Consider the following 27,999-nt stretch of genomic DNA (forward strand, 5'->3'; position numbering starts at 1 on the left):
TGCCAGCACTGGTAAAAGCCAACAAGTGCATCAAAATGCAGCAAGACTGCCCCCCCGCCCCCCTCATAAAAAGCAACAGAGGCAACCAAGTCCAGCAAGCCGCTCAGTGTGGATTTAGTTTAATTTCCTGCGTGGGCCAGGCCGGCTCGGCAGCAGCAGAGCAGAAATTCAGTGTTTAACCACTAGTGCAGACAGTTGGGGCTAAGCAGCCCTGTGCAGCAATGGAGAAGGGCAGCGCTGGAGGCATCGGCGTCAGAGAGGGGACCGCGGTCCTGTGCAGGCGGGAGCGCTACACCCTGCGGGGGAAAGACACAGGGCAGGGGTTACACAGGGCAGCAGAGAGGACCCTGCCCTCTTCCTCCACAGGGAGGATTGGGGCACAGGAGAGCAGGGATTTAGGAGCCAGGAAACTGGGGTCTCAGTCCCAGCTCAGCTGCACAGACCCTGCAGCCTGTGCATGAAGCGACTCCAATAACCCTGCTGCCCCCTGCATGCTCTCAGATCCTGCTGTGCTTGGTGCTGTACATACAGCCCCAGAGGCCAGCCCCTGGCCCCCGGCACTCACACGTTGTTTTGCTTGTAGAGCTGCAGGGCTTCGTTGGCCACCACCTCCATGAACTTGGGGTCATCCCAGGAGATGTCACCGGGCACCGTCAGGGCCAGCGGCTCGGAGTCAAAGATCTGCACCGTCACCTGGGTGTCAACTGGCAGCGAGGGGTCCCGGGGGTCAGGGGTCTTTGAAAGCACCTAGGGGAGAAAGCGTGGGGTCCAGTGAGCCCAGAGCTGGGGCTGCGGCACCTCCAACCCACGCTCACCCCATGGAGACCTGGAAGCAACCTCCCAGCTCACAGCCCCCCGACCAGCCCCTGGCAAGGCCCAACCCTGCTGTAGCCATGCACAGGCCTGTGCAGCATGAGCTATGGGTGACCAAGAGCACTATAACTTGAATCAAACATATGCTATCCAAACCTGCAGAAATAGGACTAAACAGCAAGCCAAGGGCCTGCGTCCTAGATGCTCTGTAGTACAATTGCATCCTAAACCATTAATAACTGAAGTGACCAAATGTATTAAGAGCTAAGTGTATTTTTGCTAGCAGGTTCCACTACCTATGGACAAAGGCAGCCTTGAGGCTGGAAAGAGAGTGAGGTAGCCTTGTCAGGCCACAGTTAGTACATAACTGCCCGAGGCCAAAGGGCAAGCCACAATGGGAGATAAATTTTTCCTTCTGCTATTCTGGAAATAAATTTAAATTGATTAATGAGATCTTTAATAAAGATTACCAGATGGATTAACAGACAGGGGTCAGACAACCTAACAACCAGCTCCGGTGACCCCTCTCTCAGGGCCACGAAAATCTGGTGCCAGTTTCAAAAGTCGCAGTAAACAAAGACATTTAAATAAAACCAATCCGAGATCGATCATTAGCATGGCAAATCAACCACCTATAAGAATAAGGCTGCAGAAGCAGGGTCGTGATCAGTACTAATAAGTCTTTGCTATTGCGCATCCTAATTCGAGTTGCAACTGGAAGGGTCTCAAGGAGCAATTAAGTCTCATTCCTATCCACACGTTCCACCAGTCAAAAAGTAATTACCCTGCCTAGCTCCACATTCACAGCAGCCGGAGCCACCGGGGCACTGCAGGGTCCCTTGGGGGCTCTGGTCCCATGAGGCTGTTGGGACACAGAGGCACTTTGTGGCAAGGACAATGGTCCGGTTGTCCCTGGCTTGGGCCTGACCCACTTTCCCTCCTTCCAGCTTCCCTGGGAGCTGGTGCTCGGGCACAGCAGAGGCAGTGCAGCTCCACGCCCCGACTGCACTACAAAGGATAGCGGGCAGTGGGGAGAGCTACCCCACACCCTGGCACAACGGAGGCTGCCCAGGCCACCAGCCAGCACAAGGGAACAGCTCACCCCCCGGCACCTCTTCTCTGCACTGGGCAGCACCCCACTGGCACTGACAAGGCACCTGCCCCGATGCTGCAGAGACCCTGCAGGCTCGTCAAGGGAAGGAGCAGGGGCACTGAGCCGTGGGAGGGGGCTGCATCCTCTCAGGTCCTACAGTGCAGAGCTCCTCCAGATGGGCCTGCCTAGGGGGGCTGCGGTCCCTTGGATTCCCAGGCTCCAAGGGGGCCACCCCACAGCACGCCCCCGCCCCAGGCAAGAGGCTTCCTCTCCATGCCAGTGTCCTGCAGCAAGCTCTGGATGTGCTGCCCAGGTCCCACATTCCCTCCCCTCCCTAAGGCAAGTCCCCTCTGACGGGGCAGCAGCCTTGCAGGGAGGCTGTGGGCCTGGGCCTCTCCCTTACTTTCCAGCCACAGCCAGACCTGCAACAGAAGTGCACATGCACGTGCACCCGCACCCCCCAGCAGGGCATCAGTGCAGTCCTCTGTGCAAAAAAACCAAACACAACAACACATGTTGCTCCCAGTGGAGCATCAGCACATCCCCCTCCATGCATCACAAGTCCCAGAGCAGCATCGCCGCAATCCCCCGAGCATCACACCCACAGGAACTCGCTCACCGTGGTGACCTGGAAGAAGCCGTCGTCGCGGCCTCCGCCGTTCTGGGTGAGGTTGGCCAGGCGGGACACCCAGCCGAACTGCCGGTTGAGCTGGTCCAGCAGGCGCGAGGTGTTGAGCATCTCCTGCTGGAAGGCCTCCAGCAGCTCGTCGTAGCGGTGGCTGAAGCGCTCGGCGATACGCAGCGCGTCCTCAAACTGCTCCCGCAGCTGGCTCTGTGCTGGGTCTGAGCAGTCTGTGGGGTGGGGTCGGGCAGAGCATCAGGGATGCAGCCCCGAGCGCTGCCCCATGGCAGCGGGAACATGCGCCCAGGCTGTCGCAGGCTGAGCCCTTGCATCCCTGCGTTTGCAAAGCCCAGTGCCGCAAGGGAGCGGGGCACGTGGCTGCCCATCTCGTGGAAGCAGCAGCCAGGTCCCCTCTCCACCAGCACTCGGAGGCCGGGGAAGTCGAGTCAAAAGCCTGCAGTCACCACGCAAGCCCCCTTGAACTTGCTGCAGCCCCCCACCCTGGGGAGAACACCCCAGGGCCCCATCCTCAACAAGGGCTCCCCTGTGCCCAGCCCACGGCAGCCTGTGGTTCTGGTACAAGAGGCCCCAACTCCCCGGCCCCCCCCTACTCGTGTCCCAACGTCTGAGGTCGGAGGGAGGATCCAGGATGCTGCATCCACACAGGCCCAAACTGGACACTGATCATAGAAATGAGAACTGGGAGGGACCCCAGGAGGTCACGTCTAGTCCACCCCTGCCCCAAGCAGGACCAGCCCCAACTGCATCATCCCAGCTCCGTGTCCTTTGCAGACATACAAAGGATGCACTCCACTGCTCCACAGAAACCCAAAATGCTTCTGGGCCCACTCACTGCTTAAACCACGGATGCAGGATTTGGGATAGGGTGGGGGGGAAAAAAAAAGAGGGGGGCAATGCCTCCTGCTGACCAAGCCAATGCCAGCGGAGGGGTTGAAGGGTGGGGGTACCCCAAGCAAGCTCCCAGGTGACACTGCTCACCCACGGCCAGGATCTCCTTGCACTTCTCGCACTGGTCCTTCATCTTGAGGCAGCCGGCGGAGTTGCGGCGGATCTCGCGGCACACCATGCGGGCGTCGCTAGTGTTGTAGGTCTCTGCAGGTGGGATGCACGGTGTTAGATCTCGCTGCCCCCCTCCCCGTGCTGCCTACCCGGGCAGCACAGCGCCTTGCACCCCTTGGTAGAGGCACAAGGAGGAGCGGCTTCCTCCGGTGCCGAGAGGCAGCTGCATCCAGGAGGGAGCAGAGTAGAGAAGCCCGACGGCACGAGCAGCTTCTCCACCCCACATCCACAGACAGAATTCCCCGGCAGGGATTAGAAAGGCGGCTGGCCAGACGGCTTAGATTTTATGTTATAGCCGGGGGGTTTGAGTTTTCTGTTTGTAGTTTTATAATGCCGGAGGACCGGGTGAGGCTATTAGGGGTTGAAGGAGGCCTCATAGGGGCTCCACGGTAGTGTGGGAACCCCGGTGCCAGAGGGGCGCGGCATTCTGGGGTGCACTGGCCCCAGCCCCAGAGAGGGGGCCGCGAGAAGCACCAGGGCGAGGGGGTGCCAGGAAGGCACGGGACGAGACAGGGCGGTGGAAGCCCAGGGAAGTCAAGGAGAGGAACAAATTACAGCAAGGTCCAGGACAAAACCACATCAGTACAATTTGCGAGGCTTGGGCTGCGGTGTAGGGGAGGAAAAGGAGCCGCAGACAGTGCCCCCTGGCACTGGGGCAAATGAAATGGGCAGCTTCCCACTGATTACAGCTATTAATTGATCAATTAAGATCAAGGTGTGGCAGGCAAGTAAGCAGGCGGTTGGCCCGTAACAGGAGGGTGAGTAGAGGTACTCTGGTCACAGGGGGAGAAAAAAAAAAGAGTGGAGATGGGGAGACTTTGACCCCTGCCCCAGCCAGCACGTGGAGCTCACCCCAGGGGAAAGCAGCCCCCTCCAGTGCACCCTGTGCTGCTCCAGTCAATGCTGGGAACCACAGCCACAGGCTCACTCGGTCCCAGGACTAGACTCGAACCCACAACACCATTCCCAATGCCTGGGGAAGGGGTAGCACCGCACCCCTGCCGAGAGCGGGGCTGGACCTGAGCCATGTGCTCTCTGCTCAACCCCAGCGGGAGTGAGGCGTATTTCTGCAAACCAAATTCCTGGGACCTTCCCCACAGGCTACCTTGATGCCGTCCCACCAGCTCCCATTGCTGGTTTTGGGCTCAGTGACCAGTCTGCCCTGGGGAGGGAAGCATTGAAACACCCCATGGCTGGGGTGCGATGGCACCCGCCACGTTACATGTGGCACACCACTGACTGGCAAATCAGGCAGTAAGATGTAGACTGGCCACACATGCAAAGCAATAATCATGCAATTAAATGGTGCATCAAGCACTGAAGTGTAGACCGGCTACACGTGCAGAGTAATTATCATGCCATAAAAACGGCAGTCTAGCTGCAGAGTGGACCAGCTACAACACTAGTGCTTGAAAGCGTCTAGCAGCTTTATAGCTGGTTTCTATTCAGATCTTTTGAATGCATCAAGTCGCAGCCCCCTCAACCAGCGCTGATGGGCTCGGCGAGACCTCACCCACCTGTGGAGACCCCTCCTGGCAGGGAATCCCAGCCCTTGCCGAACCAGTGCCTGTCCTGCTCCATGGCGCGCTGGGCCCCCTCGAACATGCGCTGGGTCATCTCGAAGAGGGGCTGGAAGAGGTGTTGGAAGCTCTGGGTCGGGTCGTGGAGGCGGAAGAAGGGGGACGGCAGGTCCCGGACGACCCTGGTGCTGGGGAGGCGCGGGCTGTGGAAAGGGGAGCGCAGCGCCTCCTGGAAGCCGCCGGCGAAGGGCGAGTGGAAGAAGGGGTGCAGGCGCCCATAGGCCCGCGTGCTCTCCTGGAACAGGTCGTCCACGCTGTCCTCCACCAGGCCGTAGCGCTCCTCCAGGTCCTCCAGCCACCGGCCCTGCTGCTTGTCCTCATCCAGCAGCGAGTCCACGCGCTCCCCGTCCACCCAGATGGAGAAGGGTGAGGAGCGGTTCAGGAGCTCTTCCAGCTGCGGGGCGAAGCACGGCCAGGCAGTGAGGGCCAGAGGGTCTCAGCGGCTCAGATGCTAGGGAAGATGCTCCAGGACTGTGGAGCTTGTGGGCTATCCTGCTTCTCTGGAAGGCGTCCTTCCCCCCACACCAAGTCATAAGACGGCCATTCACCGGGCAAGACCCTGGGATATGCCTTGCCCTTGCAAAGCCAAGGTGCTGGCGAGGCCCGGATCTCCCCTGCACCACAGTGAAAACCCAGAGAGCCTCCAGCTGCCTGCCAGAGCCCCCCGCCAGGTTTGCGGTGGGGTGCGGGGGGCTGGAGCAATGCTCCGAGGGACCCCCTTCTCATTCAGTTGCTACCAGCCGGTCGCGGCTCGCCGAGGACTCACCTGGCGGCCAACCAGCCCCGAGCCGCTGTGGCAGGTCTTGGAGTAGAAGCGCATGCAGGTCTGCTTGAGGCAGGGCTTGCACTCCTCCCACAGTGCCAGCACCGTCTCGTTGCACACGTCCCGCGTCTCCGACAGCAGCTGCTCCTTCTGCCGGGCCCGCCGCATGGCCTCCTGTGCACGCAGACACGCGGGCGCCGTGAGCCAGGACGCAGCCCCCGGGGGCACCTGCCCGCTGGGGACGGGGGCAGACCCCAGCTCGATCCCTGCCGCTGCCGGGATGCTCCCGGTTGCAAAGGTCTGGACTGAGACAATCCCCAGCCCGTAAAGGCAGAGGAGTGGAGCGAGGCTGCGGCACAGAGGGAGCAAGTCCTGCTCTCCAGAAAACCTGACCAGCTTTATTGAACTGGAGAAAGCTCAGCCACTTTGCAGACCACAGCTTGGACCTTTTGATCTCCCTGGGTTGGGGGTGTGCATCCTCATGACAAGCCCCAGCTCTTGGGAGAAGCCAGCGCTCGTCTTCCCACCTGCATCCCACAGCCCAAACCTGGGGACCCCACAAAGCCTTGGGGTGAGGGGGAAGGTGATGTCCCAGCTCCCTGCCTCCCCCACCTCTTTCTGTTGCTTGGTCTCCTCCAGCGTGTCCAGGACGGCCTGGTGATCCTTGCTGGTCTTGTCCATGAGGCTCTTCATCTGCTTCACCCCGTTGATGGCATTCTCAATCTCGGTGTCGATGTACTTGCTCCCAGCCACCGACAGCTCTGCAAGGGGGCAGGGGAGGCGTGAGCCGTGCGGGCAGCACCGTGCCAGGGCAACTGACCGGGTCCTGCCCACGCACGAGTGCATAGACCTACCAGCACAAGGAGGGACAAAACAGGGTCCCCGTGGGGCCTGAGCCCCGCCACGGGCCTGGCCTACAGCCCTACAGGAGGCAGGGAGCTGGACACAGAGGATGGAGGAGCCCCAGCCCCTAACCACCCCCAGGCTTCTCCGCACATGAGGGCAGGGTGCAATCTGGCTGTGGACACCGCAGCGGACATGCAGCCGCGAGTCGTGGCAACAGGGCTGTGAGCTCACGGTACAAGCACTCGGGGCCAGGGCTTTGCTGTGGGTGGGGAGGAGACCTGGCGTGCCCTGGCCTTGAGCTCAAAAAGACGGAAGTTTAGCCCCCATGGGATTTTGCAGCCTGGGCTGCGAGAGCCTCAGCCAAAGCCCCGGAGCCTGCGAGCATCCACCCAGCCCAGCTCAGATAGAGGTGGGCTCTAAAACTGGGTTTAAACCTTTAAACTACAGCCCCCACCACTGCCAGGCCAGACTGGGGACCCACCGGGCGGAGCGATGGGCAGAGGTCGCTGCAGACCTCAAGGGGCACGCAGGCAGACGGCCCCTGCCCGGCTCGGACGCCGCACACAGCAATGCCCACAGCATGGGAGGCAGAGTGTGTGTGTGGGGGGGTCCTCAGGCATGCAGGGTGCTGGGGGCACCCATCCACTTACGTTTGAGCTCATTGGGGGGGATGAGAGCCTGGCCCCCTTCCCAGGCGAGGAGCCCCAGCAGCGAGACCAGGAGCAATGCCATCTTCCCGGCTTCTTACCACCCACAGTAGGACCCTGGAAAACAAGGGAGAGAGTTATCCCAGGCCCAGCCCCAACCTGGCCAGCGCTGCTCTGGGCCTGGGGGCAGGAAATGCAGCAAGGGGCTGAGAACGGCCTGACCTTGGGTGCAGCAAAGCAGCGGGTGCTGCTGCAGCCCAGGCTGGGGATGGGACCGGGCTGTGCCACTGCTCCTGCTGGCACCAACCCCACAGGGTCCTGGCTACAGGGTCTTGCCCCTGCGCTCCGGCTCAGACCGATGCTGGATTTGGGGTCGGGAAGGGCATTTCCCCCCCGGTCAGACTGGCATGGGCTAGGGGGAGGTGGTCTTCCTCTGTAGTGGGCACAGCCTCTACCCTGCCTGGGGTCTCTCAAGCATATATTAGCAATCTTTTATTGACACTGGGCACTGCGTTCCCTGGGGCAGGGGTGGGGGTGATGCCCGGTGCCGTGCCAGGGGCGATGGTAGTTTTGCTCAGAAATCAAACCCTGGGTTTGTCCGGGCTCGTTTGCACAGGGCGGATCCTGCCTCAGGCAGGGTTTGGACTCGATGCAAGCTCTGCAGCTCCCCTCCAGGAGCCCTGGCCTTGCTGCTCTGACACAGCCTCCCTCAGTAGCCTTGGGCAAGGCACTTAACCCCTCTCCAAAAGACAGCAGTTGCTTCTAGCATACCCTCCAGCCAGGGCACCTGCCCCAGTAGGCAACAAGGTGCATATCCCTGCAGCAGGTGGCTGATGGCGAGGAGGATAAAGGCCTACTCCTGCTGCTAGCTGCTCGTGGAGCTACTCCCTCAGCTCACGTGGCCCCTGCCCTCAGTCCGCCAGCCCGGGGCAGCTGCGCCTGCAAGCTGGACACATTTCATCCCGATTTCTAAGCCATGCAGCTGTAGAGCAGGGAAGGGGCACACCTGGCTCCAGACTTACTGGGTGCCTGCCCCGGGGGATGCACCGCTTGGCAAGACTCATAGCAGACCTGTTTCAGCTTGGAGCAAACTGCAGCTCTCCAGGCAACGGGACTGCACAGCTGAGAACGTGTCGGACAGGATCACGCTCAGAGCCCCTGGTGCCCAGCACCCCGTCTCACAGGGGCACAGAGCCACCCCCTGTCCCTCTCCCCCGGCAGCAACCAGGCCACAGCCCCACTAGTGCGCTGAACCCCCACAGGAACGGGTCCGATCCCTTCTTGGCCCCGGTTATTGTCTTGGTCTCCCCCTGCCCTGTGGCAGGGAGTTCCACATGTGAACACCACGCTGGGAAACAGCCATGAGTCAGCTTTAAACCTGCTGAAGCATCCCCTTGTCCTGAGCTTGAGAGAAGGGGTGGCTTGCTCCCTCTGCCTGCCACATCCCCTCCACTCCGGCCCTTGAGCCTCTCCCGATGCACAAGCCTCTCCCTGCCCCCCGCAGCCCCGCGAGCAATGGGGCACTCGCCCAGTCACGCGGACGGCTCTTGCGGCGCCCGGACATGCCCGTGGCCTTGCAGGCAGCTGGCCGCAGGGTAGGAACCGGCAGTGACTCATGGGTGACTCAGCCCCGCCGGGGTGTTGGCACGAGCCCCAGCCGAGCCGGAGAGCTGGGACCCAGCCAGGGAGCGGACACGCGCCAAGACCCGGCTTCTGGGAAAGCCACCGCGGGCCAGTAATCAGAGGGGCTTGCGTAAGAGGCAGCATGTGGCCACCCCCCTTCTCCCAAATCCCACAGGCTTCAGAGAAAGGGGGAGCTCCCCCCCGTGCATCCCTACACGGCTCAGCTCTTGGTGGAGGGGGGATGAGGGCTCGGGGCAAGCTGCCTCAGTCTTCCCTCCTGCTGCTTCACAGATCAATCCCACCAGGCACTGAGAACAAAGCACCAGGGCAAGCGGGTCTTGATCTGGGGACCAGAGCAGCTAAGGTGGATGCAGGCATCACGGCTGGGGGTCAGGAAGCAGGAGCAGGAGCAGGAGCTGGGAGCTTCGGCCCCTGGTGAGCTCCCAGCCCGCCCCAGAGCCACCGAGGTCCCCATACGGTTGAGGGAGAGAAGAGAAAAATCAGCTGCAAAGACATTCAGCGAGACAGTTTAGGAGGTAGGGCCTGGTTAACCCTTCGCGTGACACTTCCCGTGCCTATTGCCGGATGGCACAGGGCCGCCGGGCACGCGGCGGGCTCAGGAGCGGCAGGGAGGGAGCAAGTCTGGACAACAGCCCTCCGTGGCCCCTGACAGCCCACCCCCCACCCCGCACTAGGGCAGCTCGCCCCGCCGCACCCCCGGGGCACCGGCGCTCCTGGCCCGGCTGCAGCCGGGGGCTGGCAAAGCGGGGGGCGAGACCCAGGGCACCTGCACGCCCGGCCGGGGAGGGATGGGACTTGCACCTCAGCAACACGAGGAGCTCAGCCGGGGGGCACTGAGCCCTGCAGGGCTGCAACGGGCAGAGGCCCCCCAGGCCCGCCCCCCCGGGTTGCCCCCGGGCACGCGATGCAGGCAGCAGGAGAGCGGGCCAGCGCAGCTCCGCGGGAGGCGCCTCCCTCTCCCCCTGCAGCAGGACGACCGCCCGCGGCGGCGGCAGTCTCCGGGGGGGTGCGTGACGCCCCCACAGCCCTGCCCCGCGGCCGGAGCCCGGGCGCTGCACCCGCTGGGCCGCGCTGCCTCCTCGCCCGCGGCCCGGCGCTGCGGGGCAGGGGCAAAGCCCTCCCGGGGCACGCGCCTCGCCCCCCAGGGCTCGGGCACGGCAGCCCGGGGGCTGCAGGAAGCAACGGGACGTGGCCCCAATCCTGCACCCCGCCCCGGGGGCCCCTGCCCAGCCGGGGGGCGGCCAAGCACCCCCGAGCTGTGCGCAAGTGCGCCGGGGCGCCCCGCGCCCCAGCCAGCGCCAGCCCGCGCCGCACGCCCCCCGCCCCGCGTGCCCCCAGCTGAGCACCCCGAGGGCCACGCCGCCGGCACAGCTGGCCGGGCATGCAGGAACCTGCCCCGGGAGCAGCCAGATGTGGGGTGCAGGCCCCCCGCGCCCCCGGCCCCGCTCACCCGGCGGCGCCCGCTCCCGCTGCGGCTGCGGCCGAGCGGCTCCGCGGCCCCGCGCTATTTATGCGGCCGCGCGTCCCCGCCCCGGGCCGGAGCTTTCTGGAAGCGGCCGCGCCGCCCACGGCCGCGGGTGGGCGCCCGCGGCCCGCGGATGGGGCAGGCGCCCCCCCCCCCGGTCCTGCCCCCTCTCGCACGGGGGGCGGGGGCGCAGGAGCAGAGCCCCCAGGCTCGGGGCCGCCCTAGGGCGGGGGTCTGCGTCCGCCGCCCCCGGGAAGGCACCCCCTCGGCCCGGCTCTGGGCTGGGGTGCCGGTGGGAGGACGAGCGCCGGCGCCTGTCAGGAGGAGTGCCGCGGTGCCCTCGGGGGGCCCGGCCGGCCGCCCCCCCGCGCAAGGACAGGGGGCACAGCACGACGCCGGTCAGTCGACAGCGAGCAAAGCCCCCCCTCCCCCCCCGGGAGTGCTTTGTCCCCTGCCCCCGCAGCGCCGGCCGCCGAGGGGGCTCGGGTGCGGGCCCGGCGGCGCGGCGGCTTCGGCACGGGCCGCCTTCGCGCCCCCCGCCCGGTGTGAGCGCCCCCCGCCCGGCACCGCGCCGTGTGAGCGCCCCCCGCGCCGTGTGAGCGCCCCCCGCCCGGTGTGAGCGCCCCCCGCCCGGCACCGCGGCCGGCTCCCCGCGCCCCCGCCCCGCCCCGCCCCGCCCCCGGCCGCGGGCCGGGGCCGGGGCCGGAGCCGGAGCCGGCACATTTGGTAGCAATTAGGGCTGCGGGCCGCCCCCCTAGCGCGCGAGGCCCAGCCCCCGGGCGGACCATGCCCCCGGGCCAGGCGGCGTGCCCCGCCGGGAGCCGAGAGCCGAGAGCGCCCCGCGGACCAGCAGCATGAGAGGTGAGCTCGGCTGGCCGCGGCGGGCCATGCGGAGCCCGCCCGGAGCCCCGCCGCTGCCCGCGGGGCCGGGCCGAGGTGCCGGCTCTGGCAGCGGGGCCGGGGTGGCTTCCCCTGCCGGGGCTCCTGAGCCGCCCCCACGCCCCGCGGGGGCTGAGCGGCGGGATCGGGGGTGCCCGTGCGGCAGAGGCCAACGCGAGCCCCGTTCCTAAGCCGCTGGAGAAGCGCCATGGGCCGCAGGGGGGCCAGCCCGGGCTGAGCGCCACCACGTGCCCCCTGCCTCCACCCCGGAGCGGGCAGCGTGGGGGAAAGCTCTGATCCGAAGGGGCTCTTCTCCGCGGCGTGGGCTGCCCACAGCTGGCAGTGGCAGGTCCCCGGGCGGCAGCATGGAAACACGCCGTCCTGGCTGGGCACAAGCACTCCGCGCCGCTCCCCAAGACGGGCTCTGTGCAGCCAGACCTCGGCTCTCCCCCGCCAGAGGGTAAACACCGGAGCCCCTTGGCACGGCCACGCGCGTGTGCATGCATGTGTGAGATCTGCAGAGCGGGGAAGGCCGGAGCACTTGGGCTGGGCTCTGCCTGGGCCTTTCCAGGAGGGACCTGTCGTGCCTGGAGCTGCGACGCCGGTGCGATGGCTCGGGGAGAGCCGGGCAAGGGCACACCTGGGGCGCTGGGCTGCATCACCACGAGGAAATCCCCTCGCCGGCGGGGGAAGCAGGCGCGCAGTGAAGGGACTGAGGCTGCGGCGTGCGGAGGGGAGGCGGGGGTGGCACTGGACGCGCTGCGTGTTCAGCAGCAGGGCCAAGCATCTCGCGGGCACCGGAGGGGCAGGACCTCCTGGCAGAGAGAGCGGTTAGGAGGGAAATGAGATGCACATCGGGAAGGTCGTGAACCCCCAGAAGGATGCGGCAGCCCCCGGGGTGCCTGGCTTGAGGCGGGACGTCTGGGCAGAAGCCTTCCCCTCAGCAGGGGCCGGCTGGAAGAGCCCGGCGCTCCTTGGTGGCCCTCAGGTCTCCAAGTCTGGCTGCAAAACCTTCCTCATGCCCGCTGCTGTCGTGATCCTGCCACGCTGCTTTCACCTGCGCACGCACTGTGCTTGCGCACCGTCTGCAGCAGGGAGACGGCGGACCCGTAACTCCGACCCTCTCAGCCCACGCTACGTCTAAAGGACAAAGCATGACCCCGCAGCTGCCAGCCAGCACCTGCCCGTCCGTGGTGCCGGACAGAAATGGGAGACCGCCCAACCCCTCACCCCCTCTCCGGCCCGCAGCGCTCTCCCGGAGAGGTTCCCGTGCCTGTCCAACAACATGTGGGGAGAAGATGCTCATGCATGCGGACGCTTGATGTGTTTGCACATCTGTACGTGCCCCTGATGTGTTCTGGAGGGCAGCAAAGTCAGTGTAGGGCTGGGATTTTTAATCCCACCCTATAGAAATCCCTGAGCTGGCCGGGCTCCTGGCACAGGCTGGCTCCAGGGCTTGGCCCCTTGTGCAAACGGGTGCCGTGCGGGGGAGTATTGCCCTGGCTGCGGCTGTCCTCGCTGCAGTCCTTCCTCCTCAGCCGGAGCGACGAGAGTGCTCCAGGGAGCAGACCTCCAACTTTGCACAGCACCCGCTGGGGCCTTCCTTTGTGACCCAGGCTGCAAAACCCTGGATGGCGTTAACAGCCCGGTTCGTCACCGGAGCACCGTCGGCTGCAGCCGGCAAACCCTGCCGGCTTTCCCCGGGGGGGTGTATCCTGCCGAGCCGCCTGGAGTGTCATGTTGGGAAGCAGCGATGCAATCCTAGGCCGTGGCGTTACGGCAAACGGCTCTGATTTACAAGAGCTGCGCTGTTGAACCTGGCTCTGGCCAGGGCCTGGCTCTTCTACATGGCGATGCAGAGGCGCTCCAGGCATACAGGGTGCAGCTGTGGCCTCTTTGCTGCCCAGCTTGAGGCCTCTGCCTTTGCAGGCCTGGAGGAGCCGGGCTCTGGTCCCTTCACCCCCAGGCACGCGGCTCAGGGGGTAATTGCTCCCGTATCAGGGCTGGGAATCCGGGGACCGTGCCCCCCGCTTGGCCTCCTTTTACCTGTGCTTGGTCTGATGGACCAGCCACCAGGCTCCTGGCTGGGTTCATGACACCAGGCGGGTCGCCCTCTCCAGTGCCATCTTCATCAGCCTTATGCCATCTCCCGTAGCCTGTTGGCATGAAAAAAAAACCCATTTTGGTGAAAAATTCTTCCCCCAGCTCCCAAACGCCTGGACATTTTAATGCATTCCCAGATGGAGAGCCGGGGGGGAAAGCAGCACCGAGAAGGCACCCATAGCCACGAACTGGGAGCCAGTGGGGCTGGGTCACTTCCCACCTCTGCTACTGCCTTTGCCCCATGGACTTGGTCATGTCTTTCCCCTGCCTCTTCCACCCCTTCCTTTCCCCCTTTGTAAAATAGTGGCAGCGACGCTGGCTCACAGGCTGGGAGCTTGGACGGCTGTAAGAGCCCGGGAAGGGATCATGACAACCATCTCATCAGACTCTTCCAAGTCAGGGCAGAGGATGTCACTACTAAACCTCTCATTACGGCTGGGAGCGGGGGGATGAAGGCAGCGGTGAGCCCCGGTGCAAAGAAAGGCTGAGAGGGGGAAGGATTGCTAGGAAGGAGCGGAGCTTGGGGCAGGATCAGGCCGGGGGCAAACCCAGTTTTGCTGGAAATGAGACGGTGTCTGCCCACGAGAGCAGGGGAGCTGCTGGTGGGGTTGTCAGAGCTGAGGAGCTGGGGTCGGAGAGGACGGGCCTGTTGCTGCTGTGCTTGGAGGAGGGCTTGCTGTTTGCTGGGGGAAAGGAAACCCGATCTCCGCCTGGACGCCTGGCACACGTGGGAGGCGTCTGGGCGTCCCCCGTTAGGGCTTTGCTGGCTGCACGCTGGGGCCTGGCGAGAACCTCGTTCCCCCTTGAATGCATTATTTGGCTTGCGGGCGGTGGCTTTTCCCTCGCTGTGGGATTTCTAGGCTTTCTGCGGAGGAGGGCTGTCCAACTGGCAGCTCACGGGCTGCGTTAGCCCGTGAGGGGTTAAAGTGGGGGTTGTTCCCCCCCCCCCGGCAATAGTAGCTGGAGCCCCTTCAGCCTACGACTGCTGCTTCCTGCCTTTGCCCCCAGGCTTGGGGCAGCACGGGGAGCTGATGGGGAGTCCGGGCTGCACAGGGTGCGGGGGATTGGGGCTGTCATGGGGGGAGATCGTGCCTGCGTGGGTCGGGGGGGGGGTGCCCACACAACGGGGCGGCCCCCGGGGGCTTAGATCCAGTGGGCACAGCACTCCTACCCTGCTCAGGGGCCAAGGCACCGGAGACGCCCTCGTTTCTCTTGCTGGGCGTGCAGCAGCCTTCCTTGCGCGCAGCTTTGCTTGGGAGAAGGCGCCTGGCTGGGATAACAAAGGGAGAAGCTAGGGAAGCTTCCTTTATGTGACCAGGGCGGGTAAGGACTCCCTTGGCCTGCACAAGAGGGGGTGGGTGTCTCGTCCCGGCTGCCCCGAAGCCCCGGGGAGACAGGGTGCAGCAGCTGGGACAGCTGTGCTCGCGGCTGCGAGCTCCAGCCCCGTGCTGGGGAGCGGGGAGGACGGCGTCACCCGAGAATCGGACTTTCCATCCCGCCCACGACATCAGCCGGACTTTCTCAGCATTGCAATGTTTTTAAGCGCTGACTCAGGATTCAGTCCTTAAAAAAATGTTAAATCCTGCCTAGAAATTAGTTTTTTCCCCCCTCCCTTTTAACACATCTGCTTGTTGCAAAGCTCCCCTGGTTTGAGCTGGATGCTTCAGTGCAAGAGGAGGGCCTGCCCCCGGCACCTCACCTGGGCACAGCTGGAGAATTCAGTTCGCTTAAAAAATAAAAATAGTCCTCCCCCCCCACGTCACCGCCAGCTCCAATGAAAAGCAGCGTATAATAAACGGCTTCTTCCTGATTGGCTGGATCCAGGCTTGGGAAGCAGAATCGGCCACTCAGTATAAAGCTGCCTCCGGCGCTCACCCCGCTACAGGTGCAAATGAAAGCTGGACAGAAATCAGCTATAAAGTTGTTACACATTGTCAAGCACTAACTGTATAGCCCAGGGGTTCTTAACCTGGGGTCCACGGACCCCCAAGGGGGGATTTCAGGGGGTCCGTGAACTTGGATCGGAAAAAAATTACATCTTTATTTTCACTAACCTCTAACTGAAATTTAGCATTTCCTTCAATTATGAGTGTAGGCAACAAACCGCAGTAGTATTAGCAGTACCTGTGACTTGTCACCAATAGAAATCACAGATATTTTCATATCACATTACAGTTATTGCAGATATCTCGAAATGTCATTTACGCTCATCACTACTTTGAAATTATGGTAGTTATTAGACCCGCCGCTAGATTGCACGTGATCGTGGTCTTCCTGTCTACAGACGCTCACTATTCTGAGAAGGGGTCCCTAGGCTTCACCAGACTGCAAAAGGGGTCCATGGCACAAAAAAAGTGAAGATCCCTGGTATAGCTGGTTGGCTCCTTTTATAGCTGGGGAGGCATTTTTATCATGTGAGCATTACTTTGCACGTGTGGCTGGTCTCAATTGCCCGATTCACCAGTTCATTGTGAGATAATTACTTTGCACTTGTGTCCAGTCTGCTTTTCCATGTGTGGCCTGTCTGCATTTATTGCACCATTCACCAGTTAACTGTGTGATATATGTAACATGTAGCAGGGGCCCCAGAGTAGATTTGGGGCTCTGTGGGTTTCTTTTGACAGCCCTTGCTCTACTACTTTTATGCCCCAAGCAGAAATAAGCAGTTGTACAGCTCAGAAGCTCTACAGCTCAAGATCTGTGTAGTAGGTTCGAGTCACAGGGCAGCTGTGGTGCCTGCTGGTGGCTGTGTGGCTCGTGCCTGACTCTGTATCTATTATTGACCTCTGTTATTTACTCTCCTGCCATGCCTTCTTGTTATTTAAGGTTAAGTAAGGGAGGCTAAGTCCAACCAATTCCTCAGTGGGTCCCTCCAAGGCCCCACTAATCTCAATCCAGTCCTTATGCTAAAATAGGATAGCCTGGCAGTTCCCCTGCAGGGCACCTATAGCCTTATGGGCAAATTGCATGGCTCTGTTCCTCCCCTACACCGTGCCCCAAGCCTCGCTGGTGTTAGAGGCAGAGCTGGTGTTAGCAGCTCAGATGTTAGCTTCTCTAAGCCCCTCTCAGGACTGTCAGACCATCTTCTGCTCTCTTTTTCAAGGTCCTCAAACCCCTAGCCCCACACGCCAGCCCTCTCAGAGACTGCAGGCCCTTCAGTCCCGCCTCTCCCTGGTCGGCGGGTCCTTTGATAGGTTTCCTGGTTCCGTCCCTCCTCCAGATTGGGAAATGCTCTGTACCCCACCCCAAACCCTTCACTGGGCTGGTGGGCTCTGTTCTCTTGTTCATCCCCTCCTCTGAACTGGGCACCCCCCCTGTGCCCACTCAGCCCCCTTATCTCTGGAGCTGGTGGGGTCTATTCCCTTGCCCTTCATAGCCCCACTAATTCCCAGCCTGGCCTTCGTGGGGTCAGGTAAGCCTGCAATTAGCCCCCTGGAAGCTGCCTCCCGGGCAAGCACACCACAGGGCCTTGCTAGAAACTTCTAGGGATATCTTACCCAAATTCGGAAACTAATTTCTAAGGGTCTTCATTACCTCTGCAGATGGGAACTGCAGCAGAGGATGCCAGAAGAACGTGTCTCAGAGCATTGAACCCCTTTTTATCCCCCTCCTCAAACAAAGGCTTGCAGCAGGACTTGATAGATGTGGTTAGAAAGGAGGTGCTCTCGTGTCACCCTGCTTGGTAGCTAGACGCACTGACCTGACCCCTAAATCCAGATGTGATGCCTGGTCTTTTCAAGAAGTTCCTCTGGACGGTGACTCGGGTCCCTTCACGCCACTTCCCTTAGCTTCGCTGATGCCGGCGTGGCCTGATTTAAAGTTAACGGCAGCTAAGGCAGCCAAATCTTCAATGCTGGAGGCTGCAAGGGAGAGAAGAACAGGGGGAAACCCCAGGTCACCCTCCCATGCAGACTCCACTCTCTGCCCATGTGACAAAGGAGATGGGCCTGGGGTCTGGCCCAGTACACGGCAATGCTTACGCAAAAGCCTGCGATCGCTGTGGGAGTGCACACTATGAGGACTGTAGATCCGCACGAAGCTGTACGCCGGGCTGCTGGCATGTTGGGGTTTGTCCGCGGGGTTTGTCTGGCGCTGGGTCTTGAAGCGTGGGGGTGGGTATCCGTCGGGTCTGGTGAGCTTGGCGATTCCCACCTGCTCTGGGCTTGCCGAGGGCTTTGCAGCAGGAGAATTGCTCTAGGATCTTTTCCGTAGTCGGGAAACAAGTGACAGCGCCAGTATTTTCACCCCCGAGAGTGGAAAGCGTGAGACCCGCTGGATCAGAGCAGGTGTTTCTGAACTCGGTGGGCACCGGGATGGAGGCCAGAAGTCAGCCTTTGTGATCAGTCCTGTTTTGCTGGACGTGACAGCTTACCGACTCCGCATGACGTTCCCCTCATGCAGAGCTGAGCAAGGCCGGAGCAGGACAGCTCCGTGGGGCCCCTGGGGCCTGTGCCGTGCTGGAACGAAAGCCTGCGGCACGGACATAATCCCTGGCTCGCGGGGGGCGTGGCCGTGTATGGGACACGTTCCCTATGGGACTGAATAACCCCCACTTCTGGGTGACGTCCGTGAGAGCCGGGCGTCCGTGGACCGGAGCAGCGCTCCATCGCCGGCTCATCGGAAAAGCCCGAGGCAAGAAGCAGCCGCAAGACTCGCTGTCTCCAGTCTCCGCAGGACTGCGGCTGAATAAGCCCTTTCCCTTCGGCTCAGACACACCAGCCAAAACGCTGCTGCATCCTGGCTTCCCCCGCCTGGTAGGAGTCCAAGCCTCCTCGGACCCAGAGCCGTTCCTCAAGGGACGAGGTCGGTTGTTAATGCCTGTGAATGGGTGGAGATATGCTGCATGTCCGGGGAGGCCTGAAGCAAGCAAGGCCCTTTATTTTCACCCTCCCTTTCTCCCTGTCCCGTGACGGAGTTCATGCAACTGGGGCCGCAGAGCTCGCTCGCTCTGGGGCCCAGCTCACAACTTGCAGGCGGGGCTGGGCGGATCCAAAAGGGAAGAGCGAGACGGGTCTCCAGGGTGTCCAGATCCCAGGCATGCCGAATGCTTGTGAGATTTCGGCATCGTCCCGTCCGGACCCCAGGAAGCAGGTGCCGGGTTCGAGAAGGCGGCAGGGACGTGGGCTTCCACGGAGGGCAGCAGGACGGTGGAGCGGTGCAGTCTCTTTCCCTGGGGCTCCCCTGGGCCGCATCTGGGTGGGGTGGGCTCCGCCGGCCTCGCTGCCAGTCCAGAAGGACCACACGGTGCAACCCTTCGCGGGTCCCCCGCCGCCCACCCCGGGGGAGATGCTGTTCTTGGCTGGAGGGAAGCCTGACATGGTTTGGATGGGAGGCGGGGTGGGAACGGGAGGGCAGGAGGGGCGGTTTTCCTCTCCAGGGGCTGCCCGCTAAGCGTGGCAGGGAGCTGCTGTCACCTGGGCTGAGCTGGGTGGTCCGCGCCTGGCTGCCTGCGGGCTGGGGGTGTGCAGCTCCCTCCACTCCCCTAGGCACGTGTTTGTAGAGACGCTGATCCTGACTGCAGCTGGGAGGGGGGATGTCTCTGTGCCCCCTGTCCCGGGCTGCCGTTCTTGCCCCTTGCAGGGCCGTGCATGGGGCAGTCAGCTCACGGCTTCTTCCCCCACCCTGCCTGTGTCTCCCCAGACAGGGCCTGCTGGAGGGGTAGCACCAGACTCTTTTATTTGCATCGACCCCAACTCAGTGTATGAAAATGTTCAAGGGCAGCTTTAACCCCATGGGGGAGCTCCCCAAACTGGGGGTCTTTCCCATTGGCAGCACAGCAGAGGCCAGGGCGGGCTCTGGGGAGATGCAATTGCACGCTCAGGGGTGTGAGGAAGCTAGGATTTTGCAGATGTATCATCCCAAAGGACACAACACACATGATTCTCCAGAAAAAAATTAAAATTGCAAGCTTTACCAATACGCTCAGGGCCTAGGGCTGCATGACTCAGGTCCAGATGGAAGCAAAAATAAATAGGAACCTTATTGGCACGTGCGCTCAGTCGCTGTGTCATCTCTTATATATACAAACACAGCAAATTAAGCACCCAAAAAAAGCAGCAAGAGATGGTCCTTTAGGTCTGGCACCACTAGCATGAGACTGGATGTCTCTTAGATCTGCGAAACAGAATCAAGGCTTCTCGACAGGCACCCACGCTTCGCGAGAAGTTACTGCACCCCTGAGTCTGTGTTCCCCGGAGTTAATGCTTCCCCTCCAGCGCCCCCGACTTTAAGTTTTTTAGCTGGAATGAAAACCAGGCGGCGGGGCTGTGAAATGGGAGCGAACAAACGCCTGTGGAGTAAAGAGTTTAGCAGGAAGTGGGGGGCGGATAACGAGCCAAGAAGTCAGTGACTCTTGCTGCTGCCTGAGTAGAAATGCCACTGCCGCTGCTCGCACTTGGTGTGGAGCAGGGATGGCACCCTCCTGGATCCACCTCTGAGTGCTAGGGACCGAACAGGATTGTGCCCCCTCCCCACACGTGAAGACCAGCTCCTCCAGCCACACCCCAGCCTCAGGCAAACGGGTCCTGTGGCCGATGGGGGAGCGAGTGCCGCAGTTGTAAGGCATGGACCGGCCTGGCACGGCTGCAGATCCGTGGGGCCCCCCAGGGATGTGGGGAGTGAGTGCTGAGGCACCCCTTTGTCTTGCAGAGGACGACCTCGCTGGCGAGGAGGAGGAGATGCCGTCCTTCCACTACCGGCCCAACGGTGAGGGTTGGGGTGGTCTGGTGGAGGTGGCCTGGCCCTCACGGCTGCTCCCTCACACCTGGGGCTGGGGGTTTCTGGAGGGGGCTGGGGAGGTGGGGTGCTTGCTGGCGACCGGTGGGGAATCCAGGGCTGCCAGCCTTAGGGGACCCGGCTCCCAGCGACGGTGCGATGGGCCTGCCCTGGCTTTGCTGCCGTCTGCGCCCAGTCGGGTCCAGCTGCGGTGGTGGCGGGACGATGCTGGGAGCTGTCTGGACCCCCCGGGAGATGGCGCCTGCCCCCGTGGGGCCTGACGCTCCCTTCCCGACGCGTCCCCGTCTAGGCCGGGCGAGGTCGGGTTGCAGCCAGTGCCAGAAGAACCTGTCGCTCCAGACCTCGGTCAAGGTGCTGTACGCCTTCTTCGTCCTCCTTGTCATCGCCGTGACGGTGTTGGCATCCCTGGGTGAGTCAGAGCACCCCTGCCTCGGGATGGGGGGGGTCCCTTGCTGCTTCCTCTGGGAGACTGAGGCACTGCAAGGGAAGGGGCTTGACCAGGGGCATATGGTTAGTCTGTGGCAGAGGCAGGATAGGACCCAGGCCTGCTGACTCTAGGACCCAGGCTTGCCAGCCTCCGCTGCACACTACTGAGCTCTAGTACTGTGGGTCATAGGCCCTATACTGCAGATGGTGATTCCCCTAATGTAAGAGGTCACATGTAGTCCAACTCCATGCTTAAAGCAGGATCGCCCCAACTACATCACCCCAGCCCAGGCTTCGTCTACCTGGGTCTCGAAGGATGGAGACTGCACCACCTTTCTGGGCCGCCTGTACCAGGGCTTCACCACCCTCCTCGTCTAACTGCATAGGCTTGCCTTTCCCAGGGCCTCTGCCACCGACTCACTGCAGGAAATCATGTCCCCCAGCTAGGAAAGCTTTTCCTAGTATCCCAACCGCAACTTCCCTCGCCGCACCTTGGGCCCATTGCTCCTTGCCCTTCATCTGCCCCCACTGAGGATGGCCACACTCCAGATGCAGCTCTGGCTGCCTCCTGGGAGGTAGAGATCGCGGAGACCCCCCGCGCTCCCCGTGTCCCGCACGCCTAGTGCCGTGGCTGCCGGACGTCTGCGGCGGGACAGCCTGCCTGGGTGTCCTCTCTGGCCTTGGGGCTTCCTGGCAGTCCAGCTAACGCCACCCCCCCCCCCCCCCAAAAAAAAATCTAGCCTCAACACCCTGAAGGAGCCCCCCCTTCCCGCTGAGCCCCCCCGTCGGGACCCCCAAAGCTATGCCAGGATGCTGCACTCCACCCACGCCCACGCCCGCCCCGCAGGAAAGGGGCTGCTCCCAGCCTGGCTGGGATCCCCGCCTGCCCGCCATGGGGGCCGGTGGGCGGTGGGAGCGAGGCACCGTCTTCCAGCCCTTGGCTGCTGCTCCGGCGGTTTATTATTCCATGAAAATTGCCTCTCCCGTCAGGCTTGGACGGCCGCAGCCCCACCGCAGAGAGAGGCAGTGGAGAGCTGCTCTGGGCAGGGCCCGGGCGTTGCATGACACCGAAGCTGAGAAGCCCCCGGGGAGGGGGTGGGGGGATCCCCCCAGGTCCTACAGAGCCACCCCGCTCCCCCGCATCCGCTGAGGGCCCCGGCGGGGCAGGCCAGGCCTCTCGCCCACTGCTTCCGCTTGCGCCCAGCCCGGGAGAGGCGGCTCCAGCGCCTTGGCCTCTCGCCCACCCTCCCTGGCATCTGTTCGACGCAGGATGAAGATCCCTGGCCATGTTCGCTGCCTGCAGGCTGCTCGGGGAGGGAGCTGGGGGACGGGAGGTTTGCAGATCCAGCGGGATCTGGGTCCCAACCCTCAGGAGCAACCTGCTCCCCCAGAGAGCAGCCGCGGGGCGAGGCAGGATGACTTGAGGCTCTGAGCCCTGCCGCCAGTTATTCGGGGGACAAGTCCTGATTGGCACTGGAACAAAGCATTGTGGGATGCTGGAGGGCTGAGCACCACCCCCCAACACCCAGTGACTGGACACCTTGTGTGTGGCTCTAGCAGGCACTTGCTTGTTTGCTCCAAGGCTGTTTCCATCCATCCGTGGCTTGTGCCTGGCGCGTCCCCGTCTGTTCGCTGGCGGCAGGCTCCGGGGATGGGGCAGCCGCCGGGCATCTGGGCTCAGGCGTGCTCCCTGCTTCCTGCTCGTACGCATGCCCACACGCAGGCTTGAACCCGTGTCTTCCCCACCGTACCCTTACCACGAGCCTCTCTGAGCATCCCCAACCTCTGTCCCAGCCCGTAGCTGGGGGACATGATTTCCTGCAGGGAGTCGGTGGCAGAGGCCCTGGGAAGGGTACCAGCACCGGTTAGACACCCCCAGTGCCAGGCAGCATGAGGCCCCCGGAGAGTAATGGCTGTTGTAGGACGAAGGGCCTAGCCGGGACCTTGGCTAGAGCCCCCACCGCCGGCCCTGACATGTCTCCTCTCCGCAGTCTTCAGGAGGGTGGACTCCATGTCGGACAGCATCAGCTCTGCCCAGGCCCACTACGAGAGGAAGATCCTGTCTGTCCAGCAGGGCCTCCAGGACCTCGGTGAGTGTGCGAGCCCCAGCTGGACAGCAGACCCCGCTCGCCTCCTCGGTGCCAGGTGGTGACCCCGCTGTGGCTGCCGGCAGGCCGCGGGGCTCAGGGGGTCTTGGGATGTCCCTTCTCCGTGCAGGGGAGCTGAGGATGGTTTGTCTGGGACGGTCTGCACAGGGCAGGGGGCTGGATTAGATGTGACCTCCGTAGGATGATGTGACTCGCCCAAGGCTGCAGAGAGAGCCAGTGTCGGAGCCGGGGCCAAGGGCTGATCCTGCCAGGTTGGACTAGATGGGACCTCTGCAGCTCCCCCCCCCCCGCCCCGCTTCTCTAGGGCTCAGCGCTAACAGAGCCGTCTGTCCTCGCTGCAGATCAGCGGTCCGCGGGGAACTGCTCCTCCTGCCACGAGACCGGGCAGCTGGGCCAGGACATCAGCAAGCTGCAGGCGGAGCTGGAGGAGATCCAGAAGATGCTCCTGGTCCAGGAGATCCTGCTGGACCGGACCTCCCAGACCCACCGGCTGCTCACGGCCGCCGGCACCAAGCTCGCGGGAGAAGCGGACGCCTGCTCCTTCTCCGTGCGCCAGGCCAACCAGAGCCTGGCGCAGCTGCTGGCCCAGGTGCGCGGCTGGCAGGCGGCCGCGGCCGAGCTGGACGGGTCCCTGAAGGGGCTGGCGCAGGAGCGCTACGACGTGCGGGCGGCCCTGCAGCAGGTGAACTTCACCCTGGGGCAGAGCTGGGAGCGGATCCGCCTCATGCAGCGCAAGGCGGACGAGGAGACGCTGACGCTGCAGAAGATCGTGGCCGAGTGGCAGAACTACACGCGGCTCTTCGGGGGCCTGCGGGCTGCCTCGGCCAAGACGGGCGAGCTGGTCCGGAGCCTGCAGAGCGGGCTGGGCGCGGCGGCGCAGAGGATCGGGCAGAACGCCGAGAGCCTGCACGACCTGGCGCTGCAGGTCATGGGGCTGCAGCTGCAGCTGGACAACGTCTCGTCCGCCCTGGACGAGCACGGGGAGAACGCCAACGACTTGCAGTACCACGCGCAGCACGCGGAGAACCGCACGGGCGAGCGCTTCGCCACGCTGGAGGGGCGCATGGCCTCGCACGAGGTGGAGATCGCCACCATCTTCGCCAACATCAACGCCACCGACAGCCACGTGCACAGCATGCTCAAGTACCTGGACGACGTGCGGCTGTCCTGCACGCTGGGCTTCCACGCGCACGCCGAGGAGCTCGGCTACCTCAACCGGACCGTCGCCCGCGTGCTGGTCACCACCGATGTGCTGCGGGAGCGCTTCGGCCTGCTCAGTGCCCGGCTGGACTTCGACGTCCGCAACCTGTCCATGGTCATGGAGGAGATGAAGGTGGTGGACGCCCGGCACGGGGAGATGCTCCAGAACGTCACCGTTTTGAGAGGTGAGGATGGCTGGGCGCTGGCCGGCACGGGGCCTCGACCCGGTCCCCGGTGTGCCGGGGGCGTGAGGGTTCAGATCTGCAACCCCCGGGTGGGCCCAGTTTGCCGGGGCAGGTTGCAAATCTCCCGTGTGGGGACTTGGACTGCGGGAGTGAGTGCGTGTGTGCGCATGCGTGCACCTGCGTGCATACATACATGTGCGTGCCTGCAGATGTGTGCATGCAAACTTGTGCACCCAAGCACGTGTGTCCACGTGTGCGTGCACACACTCATGCATGTGTGTATGGGCCTGCGGGCATGTCCATGTGTGCACATATATGTGTGTGCATGCACATCAGGAAGCCCGGAGGGGGAAACCGCGGCGGGAGGCGGCCGACCCAGAAGGACAGCTCGGCTGTGCTGCAGGCCTTGCACGGCGGTGCTGGGGCTCGGGGGGGCTTCTCCAGCCACCCGCTCTGCCGCTCAACTCTCAGGGCTCAGCAGCGACGACCGGGGCCCTGATTGCCAGAGGGCTGGGGCTTATTGGGGAAAAGGTGCCCCAAGCCCCTTGCCGGGGGGCACTCAGTGCCAGGGCATCCACATTGCAGCTGACATCGCCCGCAGGAGCCAGCAGCGCGGTGTCCCCCCCGTGCCCAACGCCCCGACCACCCCGTGCGGCTACAGGACGGGCTGTGATCGGGGCAGGGGGCAGCGAGGGGGAGTCTGTCGCTCCGGGACTCGCACTCGCCGTGCACCTCCCTGCAGCCCGGGCTGGCCCCCGAGCCTGGGCGGCGTCCGCCGGGGCGGGTGACTCGATGCCCCGCCGGAGCAGCACGGAACAAAGCCCCGGGCCTGGAAACCCGAGCCCAGCCGAGCTGGCTCCCCGCTCCCCCAGGGCCACAATTATCTGGGTGGGCAGGAGTCTGAGGCAGCCGCAGACCACCCAGCCGCGGGGCCCGGAGACGCGGCCCAGCCCCAGCCGCATCATTACCGGCTTGGCCGCGGCACGGCTGTCATTACCGGGCTGCCTCTGGCTCGGGCCGTTTCCTGTCCCCGCTCTCACTGGGGCTTGCCAGGACTTTCCTGGGCCCTGGCTTTAGCTGCACAGACAAGCTGGGGACATCCCCTGCCGGCAGCAGGCCCACGGGAGCCGGTCCCGGGGTGGCTGATGGAGAGGACCTGACACGGAGGAGGCCAGACATGCATCCAGCCCTGGCTTTTCTTCTTGCAATAACCCGGGCAGCCTGGACAGACCCACCCCCTGGGGGAGCCCACCCAGCTGTGCAGCGAGCTCAGGGGCACTATTTCCCTGGCTTGCTAGCAGGCAGGAGGGGAGCGGGGACGAGCTCGCCTGCCTCGAGCGCACGGCTGCCCTGGGTAAGCCCTGGACAGATGGCGCAGACCCGGTGACGCTTATGCCGGCGGGGTTTCTCCGCGATGGCTTTAGAGGCAGCTCTGCCCAGAAGCGGGGGGTCCCTGCAGGCTTGGGGGTTGCATGGTCTGTCTGCTCCTCTTCTGGGGGTAGATGGCCCCAAAGCAAAATGGTTCTTCCGACCTCCCCCATGCCTCTGCCAGGCAGCCTGAAGGGGTCCAGTGCATGCGCTGCCTTTGCAGGATAACAACCTGCTCCTGCTGCAGGGTTTCCCCCCTCGAAACCAGGTCTGGGAAAGCCAGGCGCGACCTATGACGGTCGCTGCTCCGAGATGCAGCCAGTTCTGGGGTGGAGCCGTGCTGCTGACGGGTGGCTCACAGCAGGGAAAGCTGCCGGCGGAGAGACCGGGAGAGAGACGCCCGCTCCGAGCTCGTGGTTACAGCCCACCTGCTGGACGCGACGTCCAGCCGGGACTGGAGCCCCCGAGCTACGTCCAGCTTCCCTATGCTCCAGACCCCTGGGCCTGCCAGGCTGCAAAGGGCCTTGAGGTCACTGGGTCCATCCCGGCATAGCGGCAGGGCCCCATCTGCCCAGACGCTGCTTGACCGCAGCAGGGTGTTGGTGCCGCGGCCCCCCGCTTCCCCCGGGGCAGGGTCGGGTGCGATGCCCGGTGCTGTGCCGGGGTGACGGTAGTCTTGCTCTGAGGTTGGACAGGTAGTTAATACAGACTCGAGAGATCCCAGGTAGGGGCCGTGCCTCTGCTGTAGAAGAAGGACCCCCCTCCCCGGTCTATACCGATCTGCGGGGAAATCCCGTCTTGTCCTCAGGGCGATGTCCTGAGCAGAGGGGCAAGGCCGTCCAGCCGGGACCCAGCAGGAGCACTGGCACAGCCCAGTCCCCAGCCCCAGCCCGGGCTGCGGCAGCACCCAGCGTTGCCAGCGAAGGCTTAAATAACACCCGCGGCACGTAGCAGCCAGGGGCAGAACTGCCTCCCGCCCCGTGCAGCAGCCAGCAAAGCCCAGAAGCCAGGAAAACCCCGTAGCAGAGCACAGACACCCCTACACCCGGGGGATCCCCCACCAGTGTCTGTCCCCCCTCTCCAGCCATGCAGTCCCGGCATCTCCCCCACCGCCCATCCCCTGTCCCGCAGCACTGGGGGATCAAAGCCCCCTCGCTGCCCCCTTCCAGCACGAACGCACCAGGCCCCGCGGGTTGTTATTCTGTCCTGCGCCCGTTCCCGGTCATGGAAAAACCGAGCAATGCCCCGCAAGCCGGGGACCTGGCCGCTCCAGGCTTGGCAGGGGGAGAGCCCCGCTGCAGACAGCGCCGTCTGGGTGCCCCCCGCACCTCCGGCCTGGCTGCGTGAGTCAACACATGACGGCATCTCTCCGAAAGCCGGGCAGGGTAAACAGGAGGCGGCTGGCAGGCCCCCAGCACCTGGAGTTTTTCCCTGGCTGCCGCAGGGGAGATTCAGAGCTGCTCGCAAACGCCCCGCGGCCCAGCTGAGGCTGGAGGATGGGTGGCTGCTGGTCGGGGCTTTTCCTCGCCCTCCTCCTCCACGTTTGCTCGCCGCCCCCAGCGAGCTGGCTGTTCGGCTGGCCGCCCCTTGTGCGCCAGGCGCTGTACGAGTGACCCACGCAGGCTAGGGAGAGGGCAGGGGGCCTGGCTGCAGTCAGCGAGGTGCTGTTTAAACTCGGTGGAGGTTGAGGCCCGGCGTGGGTCTCTGGCGCCTGGCAAGAGCAGGGGCAACAGGAGCGGGTCCAGCCGGGGATGCCCGGTGCCTGCATCCCGTTGCCACGGCGATCGTCCCCCTGGTCCCGCAGGCTGCTGATGCTCTGCCTCTCCCCCTTCCTCCCTTCCAGGTGTGCCTGGCATGCCGGGACCTCGAGGGATCAAAGGCGACGCGGGCGCCAGGGGGCCTGGGGGCGGCCGAGGCCAGAAGGGCGACGCCGGCAGCTTGGGCGACCCCGGCCCGCAGGGATCCCACGGCCCCCCGGGCGTACCGGGGCCCGCGGGCGAGAGAGGCCCCGTCGGGTCCAGAGGCTTCTTGGGCCCCAAAGGGACGAAAGGCAGCTTCGGCCAGCCTGGGCCCAGGGGACAGGCGGGCCCGAAGGGCGACGTGGGGCCCCGGGGCCCAGACGGGGCTGCCGGGCCGCCGGGGCCTGTGGGGCTGCAAGGAAAGCCGGGGATGCCAGGGAAACCCGGGGCACCGGGTCCCATCGGGCCTATGGGACCGAAGGGGGACCCCGGCCTGCGGGGAGAGCCTGGCGTGACCGGTCCCCCCGGACCCCCAGGCCACTAAGCCAGTTGCAAGCCCCTGAGCTGTCCTCCCCCTGCCCCTCGGAGAAGACCCGCAGCAGGCGCCTGGGAGAGGTCCCGCCGGCCCCGACCAGCCTCCCAGCACCCCCATGGCCTCCCGGAGGCGGGGGTGGCACCTGTCCAGGGCTGCAACAGGGCGGGG

The 27,999-nt window shown here is 63.9% G+C and overlaps 2 protein-coding genes across 2 annotated transcripts; one reads left to right on the plus strand and one right to left on the minus strand.

The window, feature by feature from the left end:
• Positions 1-103: 103 nt before the first annotated feature.
• Positions 104-10,674, minus strand: CLU (clusterin). Its single transcript, XM_090031161.1, has 9 exons — positions 10,539-10,674; positions 7,448-7,561; positions 6,564-6,712; positions 5,955-6,125; positions 5,126-5,582; positions 3,528-3,641; positions 2,526-2,758; positions 566-747; positions 104-296 (listed from the first exon to the last, which is right to left on the minus strand). The coding sequence occupies exons 2-9, from the start codon at positions 7,527-7,529 to the stop codon at positions 290-292; spliced, it is 1,395 nt and encodes a 464-aa protein (XP_089887287.1). The 5' UTR covers positions 7,530-7,561; positions 10,539-10,674; the 3' UTR covers positions 104-289.
• SCARA3 (scavenger receptor class A member 3) lies at positions 8,920-27,982 on the plus strand. Its single transcript, XM_090063827.1, has 7 exons — positions 8,920-9,039; positions 9,763-10,951; positions 20,184-20,240; positions 20,560-20,679; positions 22,688-22,786; positions 23,146-24,189; positions 27,401-27,982. Exons 1-7 carry the CDS (start codon positions 8,920-8,922, stop codon positions 27,838-27,840), a joined length of 3,069 nt encoding a protein of 1,022 aa, XP_089919953.1. The 3' UTR covers positions 27,841-27,982.
• Positions 27,983-27,999: the final 17 nt, after the last annotated feature.

The sequence above is a fragment of the Crocodylus siamensis genome, chromosome 1 (assembly GCF_052110815.1).
Source record: "Crocodylus siamensis isolate JL-2025a chromosome 1, ASM5211081v1, whole genome shotgun sequence".
NCBI classification, from domain to species: domain Eukaryota; kingdom Metazoa; phylum Chordata; order Crocodylia; family Crocodylidae; genus Crocodylus; species Crocodylus siamensis.

Coding starts and splice junctions, on each gene's coding strand:
- CLU (XM_090031161.1), bottom strand. CDS start 7,529: ATGGCATTGCTCCTGGTCTCGCTGCTGGGGCTCCTCGCCTGGGAAGGG. Junction 6,126..6,563: donor AGACCAAGCAACAGAAAGAG/GTGGGGGAGGCA, acceptor CTGCGTGCACAG/GAGGCCATGCGGCGGGCCCG. Junction 2,759..3,527: donor CAAGGAGATCCTGGCCGTGG/GTGAGCAGTGTC, acceptor CCCACCCCACAG/ACTGCTCAGACCCAGCACAG.
- SCARA3 (XM_090063827.1), top strand. CDS start 8,920: ATGCACAAGCCTCTCCCTGCCCCCCGCAGCCCCGCGAGCAATGGGGCA. Junction 9,040..9,762: donor TGCAGGCAGCTGGCCGCAGG/GTAGGAACCGGC, acceptor ACCCCGCACTAG/GGCAGCTCGCCCCGCCGCAC. Junction 20,680..22,687: donor GACGGTGTTGGCATCCCTGG/GTGAGTCAGAGC, acceptor TCCTCTCCGCAG/TCTTCAGGAGGGTGGACTCC.